Genomic DNA, 27147 nt, shown 5'->3' with positions numbered 1-27147 from the left:
ATAAAGAAGTTATGTCTGCCTTTCTTTTCGTCAATTCTGTCATCGTTTTGTTTTGATAGTCACTATTTTATAACTTATTTATGTCTTATGACTTTATTCCAACCTCCAAAGAAATTTGCACTTCACTTTTTATTATTTTCGCTTTTATTCTGTTGTGTTTTGATTTCAGAGTCATATATATATATGATACATTATGATTATCACTACCTTTTGTTTTGCTTTGTTTGTTTATGTTGGAAATGTGAAGTTAAAGAACACTGATGATGATGATGATTCCCTCCCTGTCATGTTTTCGCTATCTGTGTTGCGGTGTGTCTTAAATTGTCCGTTTGTTTTGTTTCCTAAAGTGGGTGTTATGATTTGGGGTTTTATTTTTTGTTTGTTTTTGGAATATGCTCGAAAAAGTAAATAACTGTATGATACACTGAAATGACGAGGACGGTACCCATATGATGTACATTTGAAATTAGTGTCATGAAATAATAAAAGACGAAGAACACTTGTGTACTTATATACATACTGCCTTGGTGGTTATTGGTGAGGAGAGAGCAAAAGAGAGGTCTGTGTGTGCGTGTGCTCGCTGCTTTGCAGGTGTATGTGCACTCGCCATTGTATACTGCGTGTGAAGATATCCATAGTTGACTTGCAATGCTCAAAGTTTCAGCAGGTGTGAAGGCGGCAAAAAAGCTAAGTCCTTGGCAAATACACCCCCCGCCCCATACACACACAATCTCAACTACAACCGCAGACTTCAAACTGTTTTATGTTCTTTTGTCTGACCAGGGATTCCAAAGTCCAGCAGATGGGACAGACATTGTTATTGACATGGAAATTCCCCCTAATCAAGGTACCTAGGGTCAGATTGCTCTACTACAGGCCACTCTTGCGGCACAGGAGATGGTTTCTTGTGTGTAAGACACGTCAGTAGACCATGTGGGGATGCCATTCTGGACTGTCAAACCTCTGTGGACATGAGGCTCAAACGGGACTTAAAAGCAGCTTAACTGCTTGACTGACTTCCTGGCATGATGGAACCGATGGAACAGAACCAAAAGGGCACACCCCAGCCCTGCCCGCTGAGCACTTTAACGCTGGCTCCAGCCTACTCTCAATGTCCATATTTCAGTGAGTTTCCACAAAGCATCTTAAGAGTAGGAGTGATCGCTGATCTAGGATCTGTTGTGACTTGAAGATCATGATGAAATAGCATGACATGGACAGGTGGGGGGGACCTGAACCGAGATCTGACCCTTTATCAAAGAGTAGTAGGGGCAACTTTCTACTTTTAAACCTCTTCTTCATGGGTTGGGTCACTCTCAATCAGAAGGTATTGTGCGGTGATGTTCTGTCAATATATGACTCTGTTACCACTCCTACAAAGAAGAGAATTTGCATGTTCAGTTTAATATTTAACAATTACGACTGATAAATCACCAGGTGGACAAATAATTGATATGGCTTATAGGAGGACAGTGCTGCCTGTGTGTAGGAACTGGGAGTATGTTGGTATTTCTGTGTGCGAGTGTGTGTGTGTGTGTGTGTGTGTGTGTGTGTGTGTGTGTGTGTGTGTGTGAGCGAGAAAGAGGGTGTGTTCCTGATTTGCATGAGCATTGATGCTTGACGTATGTACGTATGACCCTGTACTTCAGCGCCTTAAAGCGCTGAGTGATGACTTTTTGAAGCTACAGGTGTGTGTGTGTGTGTGTGTGTGTTTTGAAATGTTGTCAATCGGTAGGTCTTAGTCATGCGAATGACTTGAAAGAGTGAGTGTAGTGAGTCAGAGAGCACCACCGTCTCCAAAGCAAGCAGCTGAGATGCGGACCACTGGAACATAGTGCCCCCTTCTCCACGGTTGTTATTCCTCTCTGCCCTCGGCTGTGTGTGTGTGTGTGTGTGTGTGTGTGTGTGTGTGTGTGTGTGTGTGAGAGAGAGAGAGAGAGAGAGAGAGAGAGAGAGAGTGTGTGTAACGACTGCCAACTGTCCAGCCTGTCGCCTCTTTCATGGTTGAATCAATGTGATGTTTGGTAATCCTACTTTCTTGTGTTTTAGGTTCTCACTCCGTGTGTGTAAGTAAGTAAGTAAGTAAACTCAAAAAGCAGATATTAGGTGGGTGGAGGGCAGGGCTGTTTCCCCGAACATGCTACATGAATCATCCCTGCTCTGGCCTTAGCATGGCCCCAAACAAACACACACACACATAAAACAGCATGGTATCTAAGTTACTACCCAACATATGTGTGACTGTGACCTATGTTAGCAACGTGTTAAACGATGTAATGGTGCCCTCTATATGTTAGGGCTATTTTCAGAGTTGATTTGAGGCTGTTGGTTGTTGTGACCTATGTAAGGGATATGTTCAGAGTTAAGTTGAGCGATCTAATTGCTACGCTAGTCAAATCCAGCTGCTAATTGCTAGTCTGCTAACTGTAGGGAGGCCCCACCACAAAAATGCCTCCTTCAGCATGCTGTTACGGGAAGAAAGAGAGATAGAGAGAGAGCGCGCAAAGGAAGACTTCCTCTAGTTCTGCATCAAGTTGTTCAACTCTCATTAAAGGAAGTGTGCAGTGCAAGAAGTGTGGGAAGAAGTCCATTCTACAGTACATGCACAGACAACACTTTCATGTACTTTGACTTGTACTTGTGAGCAAGTTAAGCTTTTAAGCCTTTGTTCTGGTTCGTGTGGGCTTGTTCTGATGATCCTGTGAGTGTTTAGAAAACGTCCCTACTTCTGTCGACTCGAACACGGCCAGATAGTGATGACGTTGTCTGTGTGTGGATTAGGCATGTTCAGATATGACATCACTGAGGGTTTCCTGCCTAGCCGCATCATCGCTATCGACAGAGGCAAAGTGTGTGGTCACTTTCACCCCTCAGATTCAGCTCCTGTAAAGGGGTTGTTTCACGGAACCGGAAACTCTATAGAACGCCAGATTTAGAAGTCCCTCCATTTCATTCTGTTTTCCTGGAGCATGGAAGGAAACTGCAATTTAACAAAATGTGTTCTGAACTTCCACAGAAGTTCATTCTCCGGAGCAGAGGAGGGGCGCGTCGAATGGCTCCAGGAATTAATCTCTCGCTGGAAAATAAAAAAATAAAAGAGGGGAATTTGCATGTGAAATAGAAGGAAGGGGAGAGAGAGAAAGGTATAGAAGCAGGGAAAGGGGAGAGAGAGAGAGAAAATGGGGGGAGGGAAGGGAGAGATGAAGAAAGCTGCGTCCTCTCCAAGTGACGGTTATGCAAATATTAAATTACAGCTGGAGGCTTTTAGTGGATGCAGATGTGGGAAAGGGAAGAGTGGAGAGGCAAGAGAGGGAGGGGGGGGGGAGGAGGGGGAGAAAGGGGAGGCAGATCTGAGAGGTAAGGTCGGGGTGTAAGGGGGAGAGAATGAAGGGGGGGCAAGAATAAGGGGAGAAAGGAGTGCAGAGGAGAGGTGGAAGGCCGTAGGAGATGGGAGAGCCTGAGGAGGAGAGGGGAGGAGAGGACATATAAGAGGCTGCATAGAGATAGTCCCCAAATTCCAGTTCAAAACCTACTTTTTACTGTTCACAATTTATCTGACACACATGTCTCTCTCCGAGGGGGGTGGGGGGTGGGGGTAGTGAGGAAGAGAGATAAGGGGGGGGACAAAAGTGTGAAAAGTGAGGAGAGAGAGAGATGTCCAGCCAGATGGGGTGTGTGGGAGTCAGTACTCTTAGATGTCTGCAGTGATTGATTATGTGTAGCTAGCTTATGTTATTATTATTCTTATTATTAATAATAATAACAATATTATTATGCATTGTTATTACATTGTATTGCATTGTTGATTGTTTGATTGTGGTTTGCTGCACTGTTGAGAAGCTTGGGTTGCTCTAAGCATTTCATTAATAATTATTGACGATTGCACCGTCTGTTGAACTTCAGAAATGCAGTCTGCAAATCAGTCACTACTACACTGTCTGGATCTGTGACTCACGTTGATAGTAACTGTCGTGTATTTCTACTAAAAGTCCTGGTAGATGTTTATAAAACGTTGACCTTGAGACCAAACCGTATTGTGAGGCAGAGACAACAGAGAGGCAGAGAGATGGTCTAAGATATGAGATGCATGATGTGGATTATGTATAATATGTTCTTGTGAAACCGTGTGAGACTCGAACCGCACACACACACACACACACACACACACACACACACACACACACACACGCACGCACGCACGCACACACACACACACACACACATACACACACACACACACACACACGTACACACATTTTTTTTATTACGACATGGGAGGAGTTGCCTCTCTCAATTCCTACTCGGTTTTTTACAAGCACACACACACACACCAGAGCGCGTGGGTGAGAGAGGCGAACCGTGCATCACCGGGAATGCGGAGCGAGAATGCCAAAAGGGTCTGGAGGCTCCACGAGACTTATCCGTTACCGACACGGCCCCCCCGAACAACCGTTGTAGACTAAACTCACAAGACACCCGAGGTGCTTGTCTCATCTTAAAATAACGGTGGTAAAAACGGGTTTGTCTCGTCTCCGTTAACGACAAAGATGAGAGTCCACTTCTCCACCAGCTGGATATTTCAAGGCTGGATAACGCATCTGATCCTGACCCTCTGCGCACAGGTACGTCCACAGACTGTCTGTGTTCTTCTCAGAAATGAAAGTGTGCACATGTCATGTATGCTATTTAACATAGAGCCTTAGGCCCGCTCTTTTAATTGTATCATTAGGCTATTAAAATGCAGTTTTCTGATGGAGTATGGCAGCCGGAGAAGATTTTTTGTGAAGATTGCTGTGTGAAATCTGCTGGATAAAGGATAGTTATTCTCAAATAATAAAAGAAATATTGATAGCCTACCATTTAAAAGCCCTAGCTCTTCTCTTTAAAATGGTCATATCATTTTGGCTCTGTGATGTAATATGAAAACACCACAAATGTTCTTGTATCGGAATGCCATATTCCGGAATATGAAAATATGAAAATATGAATATATAATTAGGTCTAAAAGGGTTAAAGGCGGATTAAAGGGAAGAGGTTATCCAGACCAGATAAGCATTGTCCAAACAACTCGGAGAAAAACAGACTTTGAAGGAGATGTTTAGGCTCCCGCAGTGATTTAGAAACGGTTGTGTTTGGGTCGTGTCCACGCGCTCCCGCCCCTCTCCTCTCCCGGTCCGGTGACCGCAGAGCGCTCGCTCCTTTCTTCAATGTACCGTATTTACCGTAGGCTCCGTTCGTTCCCGTTCAAGCGCGTTGTGTGTGTGTGTGTGTGTGTGTGTGTGTGTGTGTGTGTGTGTATGTGTATGTGTATGTGTGTGTATGTGTATGTGTATGTGTATGTGTATGTGTATGTGTATGTGTATGTGTATGTGTATGTGTATGTGTATATGTGTGTGTGTGTGTGTGTGTGTGTGTGTGTGTGTGTGTGTGTGTGTGTGTGTGTGTGTGTGTGTGTGTGTGTGTGTGTGTGTGTGTGTGTGTGTCGGGGGGGGGGTGATTATATTGCAGATTATATTACAGTTCTCAGTATTTGAGTGTTATTTCCGGAATAACGTGTCAGATGAGAACCGGTACCGTCTCATCAACACGCAGCATTGGTGTGATTAAATCCGATGTAGAGAACTCCAGGTGGAAGTGTTTTAAATGTGGTCCGGTGGTCTGGCAGACAGGCACCAGGAGGAGATCTGTCACTGCCTGTTCTTACTGTAAGTCATGTGGTTTAGTCCGAGTAAGTTCCAAATGTTTTTCTTTCTTCATCCTTTAAGCTCCTACAGAAACATTATTTCAAAAGAGCACTAATGCCTCAGATGATCACTACGCGCTCTATAACTTATAGTATAAGGTCTTAGATGTGTAGATGTTTGCTAACTATTCGTCAGTGTTTTTCTTTCCATCCATTCAGGCATCCGTTCATTCAACATAATTGAGATATTTAATTCATTTAGTTCATCCATCCATCCACCCTTCTGTTTATGAATAAAACATGGTCATTTCTTCACCATTCACCTCTTTATGAATCAATCCATCCACCCATCATAGTTATGTCTACTATGTGTGCCAGTCTCTTGCAGTAGTAAATGGTGTGGGTGTCTGAGGCTAATCTGTCCGTGTGTTGCTTCACTCTCACTCCTCCCGCTGCAGGTCGTAACCTGAGTTGACTCCACCACAGTCTAATACTATGGAGACATCTTCTTCCCCCGTCAATTTGACGACTTATGCAACAAACTTGATTTTGTATCTAATTATCAGTGGCTAAGTCTCTAAAGCCCCAGTGGCTAAAATACTCAATATGAAAGAGGCAGCTTTTCTTGGCAAACTGTCAAAGAACACCTTGGCAGTTATGCAAATCTCCTGGTATTCTGAGAAAGACTGGAATGTGTCTCACATCAACTGGTGTGGATACGGTATGGATCACAACCACGATATATAGTCTCTCTCTCCCATACACACACACACACACACACACACACACACACACGGACACACGCGGACACACACACACACACACACACACACACACAAACCTCTCTCTCTTTCTCTGTCTCTCACACACGCGGACACACACACACACACACACACACTCGCACGCACTCACGCATGCATGCACACACACCCATCACACACACACGCACACGCCCTCACACACACGCACACGCCCTCACACGGCCGCAGTGTTTGTCTTTCAACATCAAAGGTACAGGTCTGTGTGTCCTCTTCATGTGGGGGAGACAGGTATGTGTTAATTCCTCCAGAGCTCTGAATGGCCCATTCACACACTCTCAGAGTTAATGACCATTGTTCTATGGCGCCTATCATCACAGCGCCACCGAGGTGGCCTGGTGAACCACACTCTCCATGAGCAGACTTCCCTCAGACCTAAAGACGTCTCAGCACTTTACAGTCACTCTTGAAGTCAATGCCTAGAACTTTCGCTCGCAGGGCTACTGTAACATAGTCTTGTGGAACACAGAAGACCCCGATCGGACGCACAGACACATCAGCCATGTTACTGTGTATAGATGGGCCTCTGTGACTCAGTTGGTAGAGCATGGTAGAGCTAACAATGCTTAGGTTGTGGGTTTGAATTCCCGCTGGCACCATATATGCCGAAAAATTGATGCACTCACTGCAATGAGTTGCGTTGGATGAAATCTTCAGCTAAATGGCTTAGGAGAGAGAGAGACTGTAGAAGGAGGTAGTTTGAAGAGGCAAGGAGTCTACTGTACATACCCTCAGCTTGTCTAAGTGTTGGGCCGGGTTGGGACAGTGGTGGGTCATATAGTGTAGCCGTAGTCAGTCCTTTAGGGCCACAGCTTAACACTAGAACAGCTGTGCCTTTTTACCTACTATAAGAGCCCCCTCTTTACAATGCTAAGCTGCTATTTACACACAGCGACCACTAGTTGGCCGCTTGTAAATTAGCCTGCCTCCTACACAGAAAAACTGCAAAAAAGGGTTAGTAGCTTATCCTGATGTGATGTTTGAAAATGTAAGGATACTGGGTGATAGAACGCACATATCTAGGAAAAGGGGTCATTTGACCCCCCTCACAGGGGTCAAATGACCCCCCTCACAGGGGTCAAATGACCCCACCACGGCTGTTCTGCTGTTAAAGTGTCGGTGGGTTACGCACTCACAGTGTACCATATGACACCATAATGACTACAAGTTGAACTCCCAGATAAAGTTAGCCCGGAGGCTCTACATTGTCTCCTGGACGCCTAACCCTATAATCATCTCGGGGGGGACAAGGCCTTGGCTCTTATATATTTAGTAAATGAAAACATATTGCATTTCGCAATTACACCCCGACACTCGGACGCGGCGGAAATGAAAAAGACGATTCCCAGCATTCTTTGGGGTTTCCTGTCCCCTTTCGCCCCCAAATTTGCCAGTGACCAACGCAGTCACAGCTGTGTACCCTTTACAGCCTCGACATGCCTCCTCTCCTTGTTCCCTTTCCTCAAAGTACATCACCCTTACCCTCCTCCTCCTTGCCCTCTCCTTCCCCCTTCATTTCCACTGATCTCAAATCACCTGATTAGATTTTTGTTGTTGTTGTAATAGCATAATCCCTTCTAAGACACATATATATATATATATATCTCATCCATGTTTATCTGTGTGAATGTATGGGAACTCATCATCACGGTCTACTGGATTCCCGTCTCAACATCTTTCCCTCTTCCCCTCTCATTTCAGTCAGCCTGCCCTGGCTAACACATGTTCATCATTTAGTCTGTGGTGAAAACAATGAGTGGCCCTCCAATCGTTAGGTCTTCGTGGTAAAAAACAAAATAGCAACTGATGTTAGACACTCAATGGAAGTGATTAAACCCTCGTTGGAATTCGACGCCTGTGTTTTTTTCGGGCGCCTCAGGTCTTTGTGCTGTCTCAGACTAAACTGTGTGTGCGTCTCTGAGATGTGCTGAGAGAGAGAGAGAGAGAGAGAGGGAGGGAGAGGGAGAGAGGGTGGGAGAGGGAGGGAGAGAGAGAGAGAGAGAGGGAGGGAGAGAGAGAGAGAGAGAGAGGGAGAGAGGGTGGGAGAGGGAGGGAGAGAGAGAGAGAGAGAGAGAGAGAGAGGGAGGGAGGGAGAGAGAGAGAGAGAGGGAGGGAGAGAGGGAGGGAGGGAGAGAGGGAGGGTGGGAGAGGGAGGGAGAGAGAGGGAGGGAGAGAGGGAGGGAGAGAGAGAGAGAGAGGGAGGGAGAGAGAGAGAGAGAGAGGGAGGGAGAGAGGGAGGGAGGGAGAGAGAGGGAGGGTGGGAGAGGGAGGGAGAGAGAGAGAGAGAGAGAGAGGGAGGGAGAGAGAGAGAGAGAGAGAGAGAGGGAGGGAGGGAGGGAGAGAGGGAGGGAGAGAGAGAGAGAGAGAGAGGGAGGAAGGGAGGGAAAGAGAGAGGGTGGGAGAGGGAGGGAGAGAGAGAGAGGGAGGAAGGGAGGGAAAGAGAGAGAGTGAGAGAGAGAGAGAGAGAGAGAGAGACAGACAAACAGAAGTAAGGGTTGGATGAGATACAGTGGCTAAGGCAGGGATGGTCAGATTGTATACCATGTCAGTGAAGCTACCGGTCGGTGCTGACTGACTGACTGACTGACTGATCGATCGACTGACTGACTGACTGACTGATTGGCTGACTGATAGACTGACTGTTGACTGACTGACTGGCTGATTGGCTGGCTGATTGACTGACTGTTGACTGACTGACTGATTGACTGGCTGACTGGCTGACTGACTGACTGATTGCCTGACTGATAGACTGGCTGTTGACTGACTGACTGGCTGATTGGCTGACTGATAGACTGACTGACTGACTGACTGACTGACTGGCTGACTGATTGATTGGCTGACTGACTGACTGACTGATAGACTGACTGTTAACTGACTGACTGACTGACTGTTGACTGATTGGCTGACTGGCTGATTGACTGACTGACTGACTGACTGACTGATTGACTGACTGACTGGCTGACTGACTGACTAATTGGCTGACTGACTGACTAGCTGACTGACTGGCTGACTGACTGGCTGACTGATTGATTGGCTGACTGACTGACTGGCTGACTGATTGATTGACTGATTGACTGACTGTCTGTCTGACTGGCTGATTGACTGACTGTCTGTCTGACTGGCTGATTGACTGACTGGCTGACTGACTGACTGACTGATTGGCTGACTGACTGGCTGACTGACTGACTGATTGGCTGACTGACTGACTGATTGGCTGACTGAGTGACTGAGCATGAGAAGAGGGGAATCATTCCCAAAGTTCCCTGCAATGCTGTTCCCTGTTATTATCAACCAGGAGAAGCAGAGTGTTCAGGATGGGAACCAGGGAAACCGGGCAGTCCATGTCCATGCCTGTGGGTTTCTGGTCGACTTATATAAGTGGAGAATGAGATGGGCTTTTTTTGTACTGTACCCTCACAAAGAAACTGTGGGTTCGGCATATTATTTTCTCTCATAACACTATTATTCTGTAATTCAGCAAACTGGTAAGAAGGTTGTTTCTCTGTGTGTGTGTGTGTGTGTGTGTGTGTGTGTGTGGGGGGGGGGGGGACATTTGTATTAGCTTTCAGATCCACACTTGCCAACATCAGTGGGTGGTGTGACCACAACACGTTTAGTGTGTGCTGCAGAATCACATTTTTCAGTGTTCAGTACGGTATATACACCTGTTTAATGGCCCACCGAAGGGGACCACCTTAAGTATTCAGAAGACCATGGGTCTTTTTTACTGCTTTGATTTGATCGATAACGAGTACTAGAGAGTGCTTGATCACGAGGCAATGAGAGTTTTAGATCCTTTTATGAGAGAATTGAGTTTGCCTGCGAGGCCTTTTTTTAATTGTTTTGTTTTTATTGGGGAACACAACACTTAGATATTTTTTATGGGGTCCTGTTGAGATTGTTAGAATGATTTAGCCACGTCAGCCATGCAAAGCCTTCAGGGTACACTGGGTTGGTTTCTCTCATACTTGGAGTTGGGCAATGGTCCTGCTCTCTCTCTCTCTCCTACCATTGTTTTTGTGCTGGGAAGCTATGCTGGAAACACATTCCACGGTGGTGTGGAAATCAAAAAGCATCTTTACAGGGTATCATATCATCACTGTGAAGATGAAGAGAATAAAGGTAGATTGGTTTATGTCTCTTACACTAATGAATGAGTATTGATTTAGTATAACCTGTCAAAACTGGTTGTAGGCATTGGCACAAGATCACAAGATGTGCTTTGAATATGAAACAGGATTTTAGTATCATTTCAGCCACTAGTTCTACGAGCCAAAATCGGGTATCCGAAATAGACAGAACTATTGTCTGATTGGACAGAGAGGGGCAGACCTCCCCACTCCAACAACGCAAACTTTTTGTTGGGCCTTAAACTGAGAGGACTGTGATTATTATGCAGTCAACACGTAAGCACAAATGTCAGTTAAGGAATTAGCCAATTGAATTGAGTATCAAACTCAAACCAAGTACAGTTCAGTATGAATGAATGACAATGAAGACCCTGAATCTCTACGGCAAGCCTCCCACTTTTTTTCCCCTTTTCTCTCTCTCTCTTTCTCTTTCTCTCTCTCTCTCTCTTTCTCTCTCTCTCTCTCTCTCTCTCTCTCTCTCTGTCCTTCAGAGGTGATGTGAAAAGCTTGAGATAGACTTGAAGTGCTTACGGCATGTCTCATTGACAACAGTGCTCATTGTTACAACCGCAACTGATGGCTGGTAGAAAAAATAGAAAAAACAGACATGCTGTGCTTGCGGGATGGTTTTGGTGGAGGTGTGGTTTATGTCTCTTTACAGTTTACACTAATGAATGAGTATTGATTTACTGTAACCTGTCAAAACTGGTAGTAGGGTCTCTCTTTCTCTCTCTCTCTCTCTCTCTCTCTCTCTCTCTCTCTCTCTCTCTCTCTCTGTCCTTCAGAGATGCCCGTGAAACTCTCAAAATAGACTTGAAGTGCTTGCGGCCAGTGTAGCTCTCACTGTCTCACTGACAACAGTGGCTTTGTTACAACTGCAGCTGATGTCCTGGTAGAGAAAACAGACGCGCTGCGCCCGTGGGATGGTTCTGGTGGAGGGGTTCCGAAGTCATCACGTGTGTTCGTGTGTGTGTGTGTGTGTGTGTGTGTGTCATCTCATCATGTGTGTTTGTGTGTGTGTGTGTGTGTGTGTGTCATCTCATCATGTGTGTTCTACCTCATCGTGTGTGTGTCTAACTGATCATGTGTGTTTCTACCTCATCGTGTGTGTTTTTGTCTCTTGCAGAAAGCCCTCTCCAGACCCACCTGTGGCCAACACCAGTACCTCAAAGACAAGAGGTGCTGCAGGAAGTGTGAACCAGGTAACCAGACCAGACCTAAACACATACACACACACACACATACACGCACAGTCACATGCACATACAGTACATACGCACACACTCACACTCGCACACATATACACAGATGCATGCACACACACACACACACACACACACACACACACACATACACGCACAGTCACATACACATACAGTACACGGCACAGCCGTGTCTGACTTTAATAATAATAATAATAATAATAACTTACATTTATATAGTGCCTTTCACAAACCCAAGGTCGCTTTACAAGGGAATGGGACAAACAGAACAGAGCCAAAGAGACAAACACACAAAACAAGAAACAGTGTTGAATGCAATGGTGAGTAGGTGGGTTTTAAGGGCAGCTTTGAATATGTCCAGGGTTGGAGAGTTGCGGATAACCTTGGGATCTTTGCTGCCATATTATATGGAACATTCATCCTCATTCCCTATGACACATTGGTACATTTACATATGCATTGATTGATGCATTGATAGGGCAGAGGCAAAAAACACTATCGGGTAGGTTGTGTGGTTTGGGTCATGGTTTGTTTGTACAATGAACTGCTATCCGCAAGAAAACCACACATTTTCATGTTTCTTTTTTCCTGAACAAAAATGAGGAAGGATGTTAGAAAGGGGAACAGTGGACTAAAAATATGCAAGTGTGCGCCCACACACACTCACTCACACAAACACCCACACATTACACACACACACCCACTTATGCCCACACAAGTACCCACACAAACAAACACACACACACACACACACACACACACACACACACACACATGCACGCACGCGCACACACATCCTCTCAAGCCCAAAAGAGGTGACCATCAATAAGCCTGATGGAAAAGGGTCTAGTTTAGCCTCTTCCTCTTTCCTCTCCTCTTCCTCAGCAGGTCGGTCTTCAGAGTTCCTGTGAGTTTGCTGCTGTAGAACACATTCACTCATTCATACATTCACTCACGTGACTCTTTCTCTCTTCAGATCTTCAGTTTTAGTCTAGGAGGAACAACCGTGATAACGGTCTGGGAAACTGACCAAAACGAACATTGACGCAGATCTAACTGTTGCATAAAAGTATTTCCTTTCCTTTCAATGATTCAATGATTCTTATTTCCTCCTCCTCTACTGGCCCCATCTCTCTGTCTACTCTTTCTCTCTCTCTCTCTCTCTCTCTCTCTCTCTCTCTCTCTCTCTCTCTCTCTCTCTCACTCTGTCTCTCTCTGTCTTCTCTCTCTCTCTCTCTCACTCTGTCTCTCTCTGTCTACTCTGTCTCTCTCTCTCTCTCTCTCTCTCTCTCTCTCTCTCTCTCTCTCTCTCTCTCTCAGGGTCCTATGTGTTTGCTGAGTGCTTGGGCTTCGAGGACACGGTGTGTCGCCCCTGTGGCAGGAATGACTACCAGCCTGACTGGACCAATGAGACCAAGTGCCTGCCGCAGAAGTTCTGTGACACAGGTCAGTACCGTCCAGGAAGGGCTTTCTAGATTCAGGCTCAGTCGAACGGACATTTCTGTTCCAAAGGCTTCTATATCACATACAGTATGGTGCCCCGTATTCAGCACGCAAGTTGAGGGGGGATGAGGGGGGATGGCATCCCCCCTGAAATAAAAACGGTCAAAATCAGCCCCCTTCTAAAACTGCCATCCCCCCTTTCCATCCCTTATGTCGTTGTATCAATAGTATTACTGCTATTTCAACACTAAGTTTTGCGCATATTGAGTAAAATACTGTGGGCGAGGGGGCACGCACACATGCCATGACATGTTTACCAAGTCACTGACACTGAAGTCACTGACGCTGTGGGGATGCGAAAATTGTCCCCATAAGATATAAAATCCACCATCCCCCCTGATTTTCTTTTGCAACTTGAGTACTGCCCGTATTGGTGTTGGATTGAATTTGAAAACTGAAAATTCTAAACTGAATTTGCTACCAATTAGCTTATTTTTTTAGAGAATTTTAAACAGTTTGATTGTGTCGCTCGAGCTCCATAATACAAGTTCTCAGTGACGAGGTGAGTCCAGGTTCATGACCTCTAACCCCTGTGACTCTCTGACCCCCCCCCCCCCCCCCCTCCAGGTAAGGGTTTTAACAGCATGCGGCCAGTTAACCCACTGGCACCAGCACCGTGCCAGTGCAGACCTGGTCTACAGTGTTCCCCCATCAACTGTGAGTTCTGCGAGAAGATCCCGACCTGTGGGCCGGGGCTCGGGCTGGAGACAAACCCCGGTAAGACGAGGCACATGGCTCATGAGCAGATAGCTCATGGTGATATTTACCGTTTTTTTCCGTTCGTCTCTTTTTGACCGATTTATTAATATTTTTTAAACTCAGAGTCTGGACGGAAATCCTGTGTGTCGTGTAAGAGAGGACACTTCTCTCCCAACACCTCGATGGAATCCTGTAGACAGTGGACCAAGTGAGTACGCACACCCACACACACATATACACACACACACACTGTCCCGTCACAAGTTCGCTTTTTCCTCCTGTGCTGTCTATTCTCAGCACTGTATCCTGGGTCACACAGAAACACAGAGTTGTACAGGCATCCACAGCTCTTCCCCACGCATGTGCTGTGACTAATTCTGCACCACTACTTCCCCTGGAAAAGAGCACAATTACTACCAATGCCCTGGGCCTGTGGTCAACCTACAGAGAGAGAGAGAGAGAGAGAGAGAGAGAGAGAGAGAGAGAGAGAGAGAGAGAGAGAGAGAGAGAGAGAGAGAGAGAGAGAGAGAGAGAGAGAGAGAGAGAGAGAGAGAGAGAGAGAGAGAGAGAGAGAGAGAGAGAGAGAGAGAGAGAGAGAGAGAGAGAGAGAGAGAGAGAGAGAGAGAGAGAGAGAGAGAGAGAGAGAGAGAGAGAGAGAGAGAGAGAGAGAGAGAGAGAGAGAGAGGAGAGAGAGAGAGAGAGAGAGAGAGAGAGAGAAGGAGAGAGAGAGTTAGACAGACAAGAGTTACACAACAAGAGTAAGCAAGAGTTAGACAGGCAGACATGTAGACAGGCAGACAGGCAGACATGTAGACATGTAGACAGGTAGACAGGTAGACAGGTTGACAGACAGACATGTAGACAGGCAGACAGGCAGACATGTAGACAGGTAGACAGGTAGACAGGTAGACAGGTTGACAGGTACACAGGTAGACAGGTAGACAGGTAGACAGGTAGACAGGCAGACAGGCAGACATGTAGACAGGTAGACAGGTAGACAGGCAGACAGGCAGACATGTAGACATGTAGACAGGTAGACAGGTAGACAGGTAGACAGGTACACAGGTAGACAGGTAGACAGGTAGACAGGTAGACAGGCAGACAGGCAGACAGGCAGACATGCAGACAGGCAGACAGGCAGACATGTAGACAGGCAGACATGTAGACAGGCAGACAGGCAGACATGTAGACAGGCAGACATGCAGACAGGCAGACAGGCAGACATGTAGACAGGTAGACAGGTTGACAGACAGACAGGCAGACAGGCAGACATGTAGACAGGCAGACAGGCAGACATGTAGACAGGTAGACAGGTTGACAGTAGGGCTGCACGATTAATCGATTTTAAATCGAAATCGCGATTTGAAATGATGCGATTAGCTAATCGCAAAGCCTGCGATTTGCCTGCGATTTTTTTATTTTTATTTTTTTGTAGTCTTCGAGACGGTAGCTTAGCTACTCATGCTAACCCGGCGTTAAAGTACAGACACAGAGTTGACAGTCTCAGCAACCTGCGGGTTGGTGTTTATATAGTATAGCAGGCTTATGGATACATGGAAGTTAACTGTTCTGTTGTCAAACATGAATGTGTCCTGTATGCATAACCTCATACCATTCGTTCATACCAGCCGGCTTTAAAGACGCAGAGGTTAGCCTAGCCTAGCCTTGGGCTGAAGTATGTCACAGATTCCTAAGTCAAGGTGACGTGTGTCTGTGCTCCATAGTCAGAGACCACCATTCTATCATTCATCAGTTCGACTGTTGACCGAGTCATCTAGATGTGGTCCTTTCAGTTATAGTCACAGTGTATCCCCAAATGATCATTTTAATAGCTGGATCATCTTAGAAAGTAGCCACCTGTCTAGATGAGATGAGGTTATCATATATACAATTCATATCTTTTAAGTTCTCATCCTTGCATTAGAATTAGAGCAGTTAATAGTTTGATGGTATCATGTGGTAATGCTCTCTGAAAATAGGTGATAGACAGATTCATCCAATCACCTGCCAAATATTTTTTGAAAGTACCTGCCCTTTTCCAAACAGCTTCCAATTAAGCTTTCCTAGATGGTTGTGTGAAACAAACCACCTGAGTCAGGTTAGTAATGCTCCATCACATGTTTTAATCTGAAGCTTGATTTTAAAGCAACCCAACTTTAAAGCAACCCAATGTAAGTTTAGTTCTTTCACTCGTAGCTCGGGCTGTGGGGGTGCTAGAGGAGGGAGCCTCTAAGTCCCCTGAAGACGTACAAACAAACTGCACGTTGATACGACCTTCCTAGCCGGAGATATGGCCACACTTTACAAAAACTCCCTTTTTTTTTTTTTTTTGCTATTTAAAAAAATAATAATCGCAAATTAATCGCAATCGCGATATCTGTCCAAATAATCGCAATTCGATTTTTTCCCCAAATCGTGCAGCCCTAGTTGACAGACAGACAGACAGACAGGCAGACAGACAGACAGGTAGACAGGTAGACATGTAGACATGTAGACAGGTAGACAGGTAGACAGGTAGACAGGTAGACAGGTAGACAGGTAGACAGGTAGACATGTAGACAGGTAGACAGGCAGACAGGCAGACATGTAGACAGGCAGACAGGCAGACATGTAGACAGGTAGACAGGTTGACAGACAGACAGACAGACAGGTAGACAGGTAGACATGTAGACAGGTAGACAGGTTGACAGGTTGACAGACAGAGAGAGAGAGAGAGAGAGACATGCAGGTAGGCAAACAAGTCAGAAACAGGAGTGAGGGACGACGGGGGAATCATCGGGGCGCTTAGGGTTGAGCGTCGACCGTGTAACTGCAGGGTTCCCGGTTCGATTCCGGCCGCGGACGTGTCCTGCATGTCATTCCTCCTCTCTGTCTCACCCATCCTTCCTGTCTAAATCTCTACTGTATCTGTCAATAAAAGGAAAAATATGAGTGGGACTGCCCCATTCAGAAAAGAATTACGTAACAAAAAAACAGCCTCATGCCAGTGTGTGTTATATTGTATGTTGTTGCATCATGCCAGTGTGTGTGTATCATGTATCATGTGTGTTCCCCTCTCAGCTGTAAGGCCCTGGGGAAGAGTGAGAAGCAGGCCGGCAGCGAGCGCAGCGATGCTGTGTGTGGACCCCCTCTCTCTGGTACGTCTCTACCAACACACACATCCATCACTGCACCGCCCAGCTCTGAAGCAGTTCACAATTGACTACCTAGTCTACCTATTATTTACTTTTACTTTTTGTTTCAGAAAGTATAGGACAATGAAAATATCTGGAGACAAACATAGCAAGCTGGTATAGAGCTTAATAGCATACTGTAAATACATCTGTTTGATCTAGATTGTTGAATGTGATGAAATATCGCAGATAGCGGTGACCAGTTGCTCATATTGCTGAAAAACTATTTTTGAAAACATATCTTTGAACCGTACACACACACACACACACACACACACACACACACACACACACACACACACGTTTCTGGGAGGATGGGGGAAAGCAAAATAATGAAGCCTAATGAATGACATTATGGTGGGAGTAGCATTTAGCAACCACGTATCATTTCCAGGTCCTAAAAGCTTTTACCCAGTACTTTATAAGGAAGTACCTGCTTAATGGCCGGGCTGTCAATGAAAGGGTTACTTTCCTCCTCCCTTACTTTACTCCTCGTGTGTCCGCCAGGCGCCTCCCTCTCCTGGGTGGTGGTGTCGGTCCTGTCCGTCATCACGGTCCTCTCTCTGCTCATCCTGCTCCTCTTCTGCTACAAGGACAAACTCAAGCTTCTCTCAGGTAGGCCTTCTGCATACTGTAAGTCAATAGAGGGCTTGTCTGAGGACGACCTAGTAGAGTAATATGCCTCCATACAGGCACTTTCTGGGGCGAGACCTTGGGCAAGACACTGAACCCCAAGTTTCTCCCAGTGAGCGGGCCGGCACCTTGCATGGTAGCTTGCCGCCATTGGTGTGCGAATGCGTGTGTGAATGGGTGAATGAGAGGCCGTTGTAAAGCGCTTTGGATAAAGGCGCTATATAAGTGCAGTCCGTTTACCATTCCATTTACCGTTTGTATACTGTAGGTCAATAGAGGGCTTGTCCAAGGACGACCTAGTAGTAATACAGCTCCATACAGACACTTTCTCAAACTCCCTCACGCATTGGAGGAGAATATCGAAAGGAGGAGGAACCTTTTGAAATAGACGGTTTAGAAAGTGTTATATTGTAGATTCACAGAATGAGGCTGAACACAGTGATCCTCACCTGATTTGGCTCATCAAGGTGTTGAAGGCCATTTGATATGTTCAATCAGGCGCGAGAGATAGCACTGTCCAGGACCAGGGTTGAGTATCATTGGTCTAAATTGTCAACATTGGATATTATATTGCTTTGTATTGAAACAACTATGTCTGTCCTCGCAGTGAATTTGCGATCCTGCGTCCAGAATCTGAAAAGGACGAGGATTCAGCAGGTAAGAGTCGTCAAATGAAAGACTAAAAACATGCATTCAAAACCTCCAAGACTGTGAGAATATAGACACTTGAATAAGACTGCGTTGTCTGTGTGTCGGTTCGTCTGTAGGACACACTAGCCCCTCTCTACCATAGTGGAGGAGGAGGAGGAGGAGGAGGGGGAGGAGGGGCGGCTCAGAGCCTCTCCATGTGCGAGACCAGCTGTTTGATCCGCCAGGACCACCACACCCCTACCGAATCCTCCCTCACCTGCCCCCCCTACTCGGAAGGAGTCAAACGACCACTGCTGCCCCCCATGGAGGAAACGAGGGAGGAAGAAGGGATGATGAAGGAGACGGGAGAGGAGAAGAAAAAGGACAAGGAGGACGAAAGGAGCGCGGGGTCGGGAGAGGCGGAGGAGGTGTCGGAGGAAGAGGTGTCAGAGGAGGAGGAGGAGTGTGTGTCGCCTCTGTGGGCGGGCTCGTGCACGTGCGTGAGCGTGTGTGTCCGCGAGCCTCTGGAGGTGGGGGAGAACGAGGACTGTAGCCAGGCGGTCAGCCCCGGACCCCCGGGGTCCTGCTCCTGCGGAGGGATGGAGGGAGAGAGGGATGAGGGGGGCAACGAAAGGAGAGAAGGCCAGCGATGCACGAGCGCTCAGGGGGGTGTACCCACCCTGTCTCTCCCCCTACCTCCCGCCCTCCACCAGACCACCTCTCCCCCCCTCTCCCCTGCCACCCCACCATGTGACCTGTGCCTCCCCCTGACCCAGGCCAGGTCAGAGGTTGGGGGTCCCCTGATCGATGGGTCACTGAGAAAAGGGGGGGAGGGGCTATACAGACTGAACTGCAGCACTAAAGGGTCCACCCCTATCCCCACCATAGCCACACCCATGTCGACCCCAACAGCGACCTCCCCCGACCCCTCTGTGACCCCCTCTGTGACCATTGACGAGCGGTGTTCCGAGCCGAGCTGCTCTGAGGCATCCAGGGAGAAGAGGGACCAGGGACTGTCCTGGGGAGACAGTGGGGGGAACAAGCTCTCTTCTGGGGACTCGGAGCTGGAGTATGCCCCTAAGAGCCTCCAGAGTCAACTGGCTGAGCCAGCGCTCACCTCAGGTAGGTACGATGAGACAGGCCCCTGCTAGCACTACAACTCTTCAGCCACACACACACACACACACACACACACACACACACACATACACACACACACACACACACACACACACACACACACACACACACACACACTCATTCATAATAATACTTACTCTGCAGAGATCACTATGAGAGGATTGAGAAGTTCATTTTGTACTGTGCTGTTTATATAGGTTTGGAATATTACAGATGTTGTTTTTGGATTTGGATATTTGTATTTTTCCTGGCTCGCCTTTTCAAGCTCTTCGGTCAGGCTGTTGTTTTGGATCGTTAAGCCCTTTGTGACAAAACATTTTTTTATAAAAAGGGGCTATACGATATCCAATTTGGATGACTGATTGACAGAAGAGAATAAGAGAATACACCCGGAATAGCATCTTTCTCTTGGAGGGGTGGGGGATGATTCCAGGAAGGTCCTGGCCAAAACCGGAGGGTTGGCAACTCCTTGTAAGAGCCATGTTTTACCAAAGGCTGGTCTGTTATGGCCAGTACCTCAGAAATCCTAGTTTAAGCCAAGGTTGTGGTTGGAACCATGGTTTTTGCTATTTGGTGGGTCACAAGGCTAGGCTATCGTGATACAAACACAGCTTGGGAACCGCTATGTTACGAGAAATGTTTTCAATCAGGGTTAAGTTAGTCAGTTGCAGCTTGATACTCGGAAGGACCACACAGTAGGAATGAAATATCTGTATGTGTGTGTAGTGTTTGATGACCCAGTGATTTCATGAGAATCGTCTGGTAACATCCTGTGTGTGTGTGTGAGTGTGTGTGTGATCACTCTCTTTCTTTGAGTGTGAGTTGTGCCATCCGTAACACTCCTGTTTACCCAGAGTTCCACAGGGTTTCGCAAAGTGACCACAGCTCTTATTGAAACAAGATGTGCTCCAGTTCCAGTTACACAAAACTTGAGCAATACCTCACACATGTACACATGTACACACACACACACACACACACACACACACACACACACACACACACACACTTACACAGATGTTAAGTTTATTATTGAAGACTGTGTACTTTAATCACACCCCAGCACTGCAGTAATTAAACACCATTTCCCATAATGCAGTAATGGCACAAAATTAACTAGGCTTCCCGCTCAGGATGACAGAAAGGTCAGAATGCGGTCATAACTTTCACCTGAAATACATACCCCTTGCAGAGTAAACTAGTTTAAACAATCTTGATTTTTCCAAAAATAACAGTGCTGGGAAGTATTTCCACTATATGTAGTTTACAGTAGCTTAGTGGTGGTTAAACTAAATTCAAATTCTAGTAGTTTTTCCTATAAACTAAATGTTTGCCATGCAGTGATGTAATAAGCTACTGTCACTGCTCAGTAAGTTTTTCAAAAAGAAAAAGAAAAACTGTTATGCCAGCCACTTCATTTTCATTACTATTTCTTCTCTTACTGCCTCCGATCTCCCCACTTTTTTTCCTCTCCCAGTCATTTCAGTCACATGGACTGGTCATCTTTCAGTAACTGTCTTTTGTGTGTTGGCCAAGTTACATTCGATGTATGTTTTTCGAAGTAGCTTTAGTTTGACAAACACCCTTTCTCTCAAGGGTGGCTTTAGTGTAGTTCAACTTTCTTTATAAAGTGATTGGGAATCTAGTTAGTTAGTTCAGAGTAGATTCCTCAACACTGCAAATTAATGTAGGTAGCTGATACATGAATATATTAAAATAAACGATAAATATATTATATTTTAAATTATTTCCAAATACTTGGAGCTTGAAGTACCAGTTGGGTGGGGATTGGGACTATTCCATTGGTTCCATTGTGATAGGTAAACTCAATCAAGCACAACTACGTAGTTGGGTCAGGTAGGTAGATGAATCATCTCCTCTCCTTCTATCCCATGCAGTTGTTTGGTTTATATAATGGACACCCAGGAGTCATTACATTTGAGTGTAAACATGGTCATGTTTTTAGACCAGACTGTCCAGGCTGGGATTCCAGTAAATTAATTCAGATGGCAAACAAACATCAACACACAGACTCAGACTCAGACTCATTGTGTGTGTGTGTGTGTGTGTGTGTGTGTGTGTGTGTGTGTGTGTGTGTGTGTGTGTGAGTGTGTGTGAGTAAATGAGGTGTGAGGGGTGACTCAGTCAGGCTCTGTAGACGGCAGACTGGCTCACTGGCCCCTACAGGATGTAAAATGGAAACTGTAGAAAGAGGAGATGTGTTGAAATGGAGACGGAAAGAGACAGTGTATTTCTTTCTTTTTCCAGTCGGACGCTGGTCTATACATATCTACAGTGGTGTGAACATGGAAATGTGAAGATTTTAATCATATGCGTAAACCCCAGAATTGTCGTGAAAATGCAGCATTTTGATGCTAAACATTATTTCTATGATTTCTGGGGTAATAATACGTACTGCAGATAGTGTTTCCCAGTAAATGTTGTGGTAACAATGGGTATTTTCTGGCGCTTACCTCAAAGGATGAAACAGGAATGGGAACCACCATACCAGATGGAATGTTCCGTCCTTGTTGTGATGACTAGCAAACACAGATGAGTAATGCAGAGGCAGAGATTGTATATAGTAGAAATAGGCAAGTCCCTGAATTTACTTTTGGTTTTGTGAGAGACAGGGATGGATAGGGCCAGTTCCCATGTCGGGGTACATTTCTAACCAATTACCACACAGTCATTGCCACACAGTTGTTGTTGTTGTTGCTAGGTTCACTTTGCGAGGTCAGGTCTTTCTCACGCCGTTTCCCTAGCAGAGGTGTGTAAGACTAGTGTGGGAGACTATAGGAACGCTAGGGCAGAACCAAATAAAGTGTCTATTTAATCCTATTACAACAGCTTTTAATGATCAAATGACACCTCACAACAAAATGTTTCTACACACTACAATGATGTAAAAATATATATATGAAAGGAAAAGATGCATATCCGTATCATTTTGGAGTGAGTGGAGTTTTTGTTCTGGCCTCTCTTAAGTGACCTGTGTAAAAAAAAACGGTGTTTGGTCTCCTTATTTAAAATGAGCGCCCAAGATGGCGGTGGAGTGACACCTCCTTTAAAGAGGCTTCGACACAAGTTACATTCTCATCATGTAACTACCATTAACCATGTCGTTAATTGCCAAATAGCTGGTCATTTCCATACCGTTACATGGCCAACTGACAAACGAGGCTCTTGTATGTTTTAAAAAGCAATAATAGCTTGAATGAAGTCTGAATATATTGTAGGTTTTCTCACAGAGGCCGACTAAAAATTGCTGGCCACACTGAAGCAATTATGTTGAAGGATATTGTTACGGACCAAGACTATGGTCAAAGAAACGACCGCCATGGTCCTACTGTGGTCGTTCTGCACGGTCATCACACCTACTGGCTATTTGTCATCTGAGGTCAAACAACCCATAACCCATTTTTACGTCACAACTCAAAAAGAGGATCCTGTGACTCTCTGTCGGTCTGTCTTTGTCTGTGTGTGTGTATGTGTGTATGTGTGTGAGTGTGTGTGTGTTTGTGTGTGTGTGCGTCTGTGTGTGTGTTATAATTCCACAACCATAGTCCACTGTACTGTACATACAGTATTTCACAATGGGCTTTGGTTAGTTCCTTCCCATCATGTAGCTACTGTACTACGCTAGCTGCTTCGGCAAGCAAGGAGGGTTAATTCACTTGGTAGGGGCTGTAATATAATACTTATCAATGGCAGAATTAGTAAAGAGGTCTATGTGTTAGCTATACAATGAAAACTGACCTGATCACTCTCTCTCTCTCTCTCTCTCTCTCTCTCTCTCTCTCTCTCTCTCTCTCTCTCTCTCTCTCTCGCTCTCTCTCAGGTCAGGTGACAGGAAACCACAACACCACCTTCATCTCCAGCGGTCAGGTGATGAACTTCAGTGGTGATGTCATCGTTGTGTATGTCAGCCAGACTTCACTAAGCAACGAGGGGGTGGGGCCAGATGATGGGTTCGGCAGCCCGGTCCAAGAACAGGCCAATGAAAGTGCTTCACCGTTTCTGAGTCTCCCTTCTAAAAGCCCCAGCCTGCCAGGAACACCAGGAAACTCCATTACCCATAACCCACCACAAGATGACAACCTGCCAGTTCAGGAAGTGACAGACGAGTGGCCGAGGGAGAAGTGAATACGGCCACTCTGATGAGACTGAGGGGAGTGAAGCCATAGACTTGTGCCTGGTCCTAAATCAAGCCCTAGGACCTACCCTTAGCCCCTAGTCCCTCACCCATAGCCCCTTACTCCTACTCCAATCCCCTAGCCCTTAGTCTGAGACACTATCCCAGACGCTTCTTGATGGCTTCTTGTAGATCTGAAGGCGAGATGATGGAAGTCCCACCTCACTTTTAAGGGACTAGAGCAAGGGTTTAGGAACAGAAATGGAACTAGGCCATACATTTGGAACGGGAAGCTGGAGGATATTGACATTGTGGCTGTGTCTCAATACTCTTAAGTGGTTTCCTGTCCCTCTCTTCTTACCTTTATGCACACTAATCTGAAAGCTGGACAACTGAAATCGAGTGCTTCCTCAATATTGCTTTCATTTCATCGTCTTATTGCAGATCAGTGTGAATGAATGGGAGGGAGCCATCTTACAGCATTGAGACGCACACCCTTTTTTTACTCACTCCTTTTATTCCTGTTGTTGATTTGTTCTCATAGCACCACGAGTGCGTTTCGTTGTTAAGAAAAATGCTGTGCATTTGTTGAGCTATACTATACATGTAAATGTGTTGTTTGTTTTTAAATATGTTACTTTCTGATAATGTGTGATGCTGGCCAAATGAAGAAAAACAATCCAAATCAAAACTAATTTCTAGAACAATGTTTATGCTCCCAACATGTTTGTTTTTACATGATAAACCAAATGGACAATTCAGTTTCAAATGGTTCAGATGTTGCTTTTGACCCAAAGAGAATAGTACTTACTAATGGTTCTCTTCAGAGATACCAAACTGAACATACGTATCTACTACGTGGCCTCATTCATTGGAATCAGCCGACCACTGAGGTTCCAGGGTTCCAACACACACAAGGGCTCCTCAAACCCAGGACTGTGAGATCCTGCTGAAAGCACCGCAATGGAAGAAATCCCCCCTAAGAGCTGAAAGTGGACACTTTTTCCAAAGACCAACCATCTCACACCTATGTAAATTATATGTACATATCAATGCAAATCAAACAGGATTGATGGCAAAGCTCTTTTGATTGAAATTAAACATGTTTTTGCATCAAATTATCTTGCGACCACAGTGTTCATTCTTTGTTCTTAAACTACTATATTTAGTGACTGACTCACTTACTTATTCTCAGATTTCCAAATGACATTGAGAAGTTTATTTATCTCTTCCGTGAGCTATAATCATTGTGAAAACATAGCTAATTACACATGTGGCTAGGCTTCAAACTATCCCTCTCTGCCAGTGGTGACAGAATGACAACCTTTCATTAGCCTGGGAGATGGTTAGCAGCTGTCTAATTGCGCTAACGTAGCATACACTTAGCTAGCGTAGCATGTAGGCTCAGCTATATTTTCTCTCGGACCACATGAGAGGAGTTGGCAGTGCTGATTTGGGCCTGTTTTGTGTGTGTGTGTGTGTGTGTGTGTGTGTGTGTGTGTGTGTGTGTACAGGGGCCCAACGGGAGAAGGGGGTTGTTTTTGTTGTCTGAGAAAACAGGAAGTTATGACTAGCCTGCACATGATTCACATGAGATGCCCTCAGCGCCGCTGCTTTAAGAAGAGTGTGCAGAAAAAGGCTTATGCTTTGGTGATTATCAATGGCACTGTGATTTGACAGTAGCCCACACCCCCTAGTGGAGATTTCATGCCATCAGAATTCTCCTCATGTTGACAGACACCAATAGCAGACTTGAAAGGCAAACGCAAAGGGCTAGAGTACTGGGGGGATTGAGGTAGTGATGGTTGAGCGGGTGGGGGGGTGGGGTGGGGTGTGATTAGTTGAGCAGTCTTATGGTCTGGGGGTAGAAACTGTTCGGAGCCTGTTGGTCCAGGACCGGATGCTCCGGTACCCTTTGTCAGAGGAACAGGGCGTAGTTGGGGTCCCTGATGATCTTCCCAACCTTCCTCTTGCACCTCTCAGAGTAGAGGTATTTTAGCAGCCAGTGTGGTATTTCACACACACACACACACACACACACACACACACACACACACACACACACACATAGACCTGTGTATAGAACCTGTAGATATCTGTCTTATTGCACACACATTCATAGACCTGTATAGTTCTGTAAAGGTTCTGCCTTTTTCATTGTCTCCAAGATTCCCAACAAGTTTTTTTTAATGAATTAGCATTCCTTTGTCCTAGAGAACACACGGTCAAAGATGGCCCCTTCCTGTGACCTGCCCCCTGCCCTTTGACCTGAGTGATACTGTCCCTCTTTTCACACCCTAACCTGTCCTGAGTCAGGTGATAGGACTGTATATGTGTCTTGTCATAGCCTTGTATTACCATAATTATTGGGGGTATAAAATGTGTGAGCTAAGACAGCTCTTTCTCTTTTTTTCCCTGCTGACCATCGTCCAGAGCTGACCCCTCTCTATAACATCCAGAGTAGGAATGCTGTAAGCTGTATGTAACTTTGCTTAAATAAATAGTCTGTAACTCAGAAGCTTTGCTCGTGATCTATTTCAACCAAGTACCTACGTAAATATCCTAGACCAGTTTTAAAGCTTGCTTCTCTCTCAAAGTCAGGTCCTTGCAGGCTCGTTACCAGACCTGAGCAGATTGAATGCACACACACACACACACACACACACACACACGCACACACAGACACCACACACACACACACACACACACACACACACACACACGCACACACACTAATTAGCAGTCCTTAGCAGAACCATACCCATATAAACATCTCAGAAGGAGAAAAGAGACTATACACAAAACATAATATGAAATATACAGTACGTATTGTTTAACTTACAGTACAGTTAGCAACGGACGTACATGCTACCTACCTAGCACTGGCCATGTTCAATGTGATACACATTTGCATTTCACCAGCAGCCCATCAGTCCTAATTCAGATTATGTTCTACTAAATCTGGATATCTACATTCTTCGGCATAACAAACACATTTGAGAGTGCTAAGGCATTTCATAGTCAACTGTATTACTCATTGTCACAAAATGTCAAATCTGGTGTCAGAAATAAAACTGTATTTCTGTCTGCATAGTGAAACAAACAAGATCTAAGTATGCTATGGAATAAGTACAACATTTCTTACAAAATAATTGTAAATGATGTGCCATGTCATGCTGACTCTTGCCTGTGTGTCTCCTGCAGTAATGACATCATTTGCCCTGATCAAGCTGGAGGCAGGGAGACTCATTCTGTCGGATCCCTGTCTTCTGTCTTCTGTCTTCTGTCTTCTGTCCTGCTAAGTCACTGGCTGGGGACATGTCACCAGTGAGTATCTACCATACCACTTAAAAAACACGTGCAACTCTTCGAGGTTCAAC

The 27147-nt window shown here is 45.6% G+C and overlaps 1 protein-coding gene across 1 annotated transcript; it reads left to right on the top strand.

Annotated features, from left to right (window-relative positions):
• Positions 1-4547: 4547 nt before the first annotated feature.
• Positions 4548-24786, top strand: LOC308168854 (tumor necrosis factor receptor superfamily member 11A-like; the record flags this gene model as incomplete). Its single annotated transcript, XM_080543498.1, has 10 exons — positions 4548-4622; positions 11758-11833; positions 13175-13300; positions 13925-14074; positions 14180-14264; positions 17117-17193; positions 17737-17844; positions 18470-18519; positions 18630-19614; positions 23474-24786. The coding sequence occupies 10 exons, from the start codon at positions 4548-4550 to the stop codon at positions 23776-23778; spliced, it is 2037 nt and encodes a 678-aa protein (XP_080399624.1). The 3' UTR covers positions 23779-24786.
• Between the last annotated feature and the right edge of the window lie 2361 nt (positions 24787-27147).

Source organism: Nansenia antarctica, assembly GCF_963989245.1.
Source record: "Nansenia antarctica genome assembly, chromosome: 12".
In the NCBI taxonomy this organism is placed as follows: Eukaryota; Metazoa; Chordata; class Actinopteri; order Argentiniformes; family Microstomatidae; genus Nansenia; species Nansenia antarctica.
The sequence above is the reverse complement of the archived record's forward strand: the minus strand, read 5'-3'. Positions and strand labels throughout refer to the sequence as shown.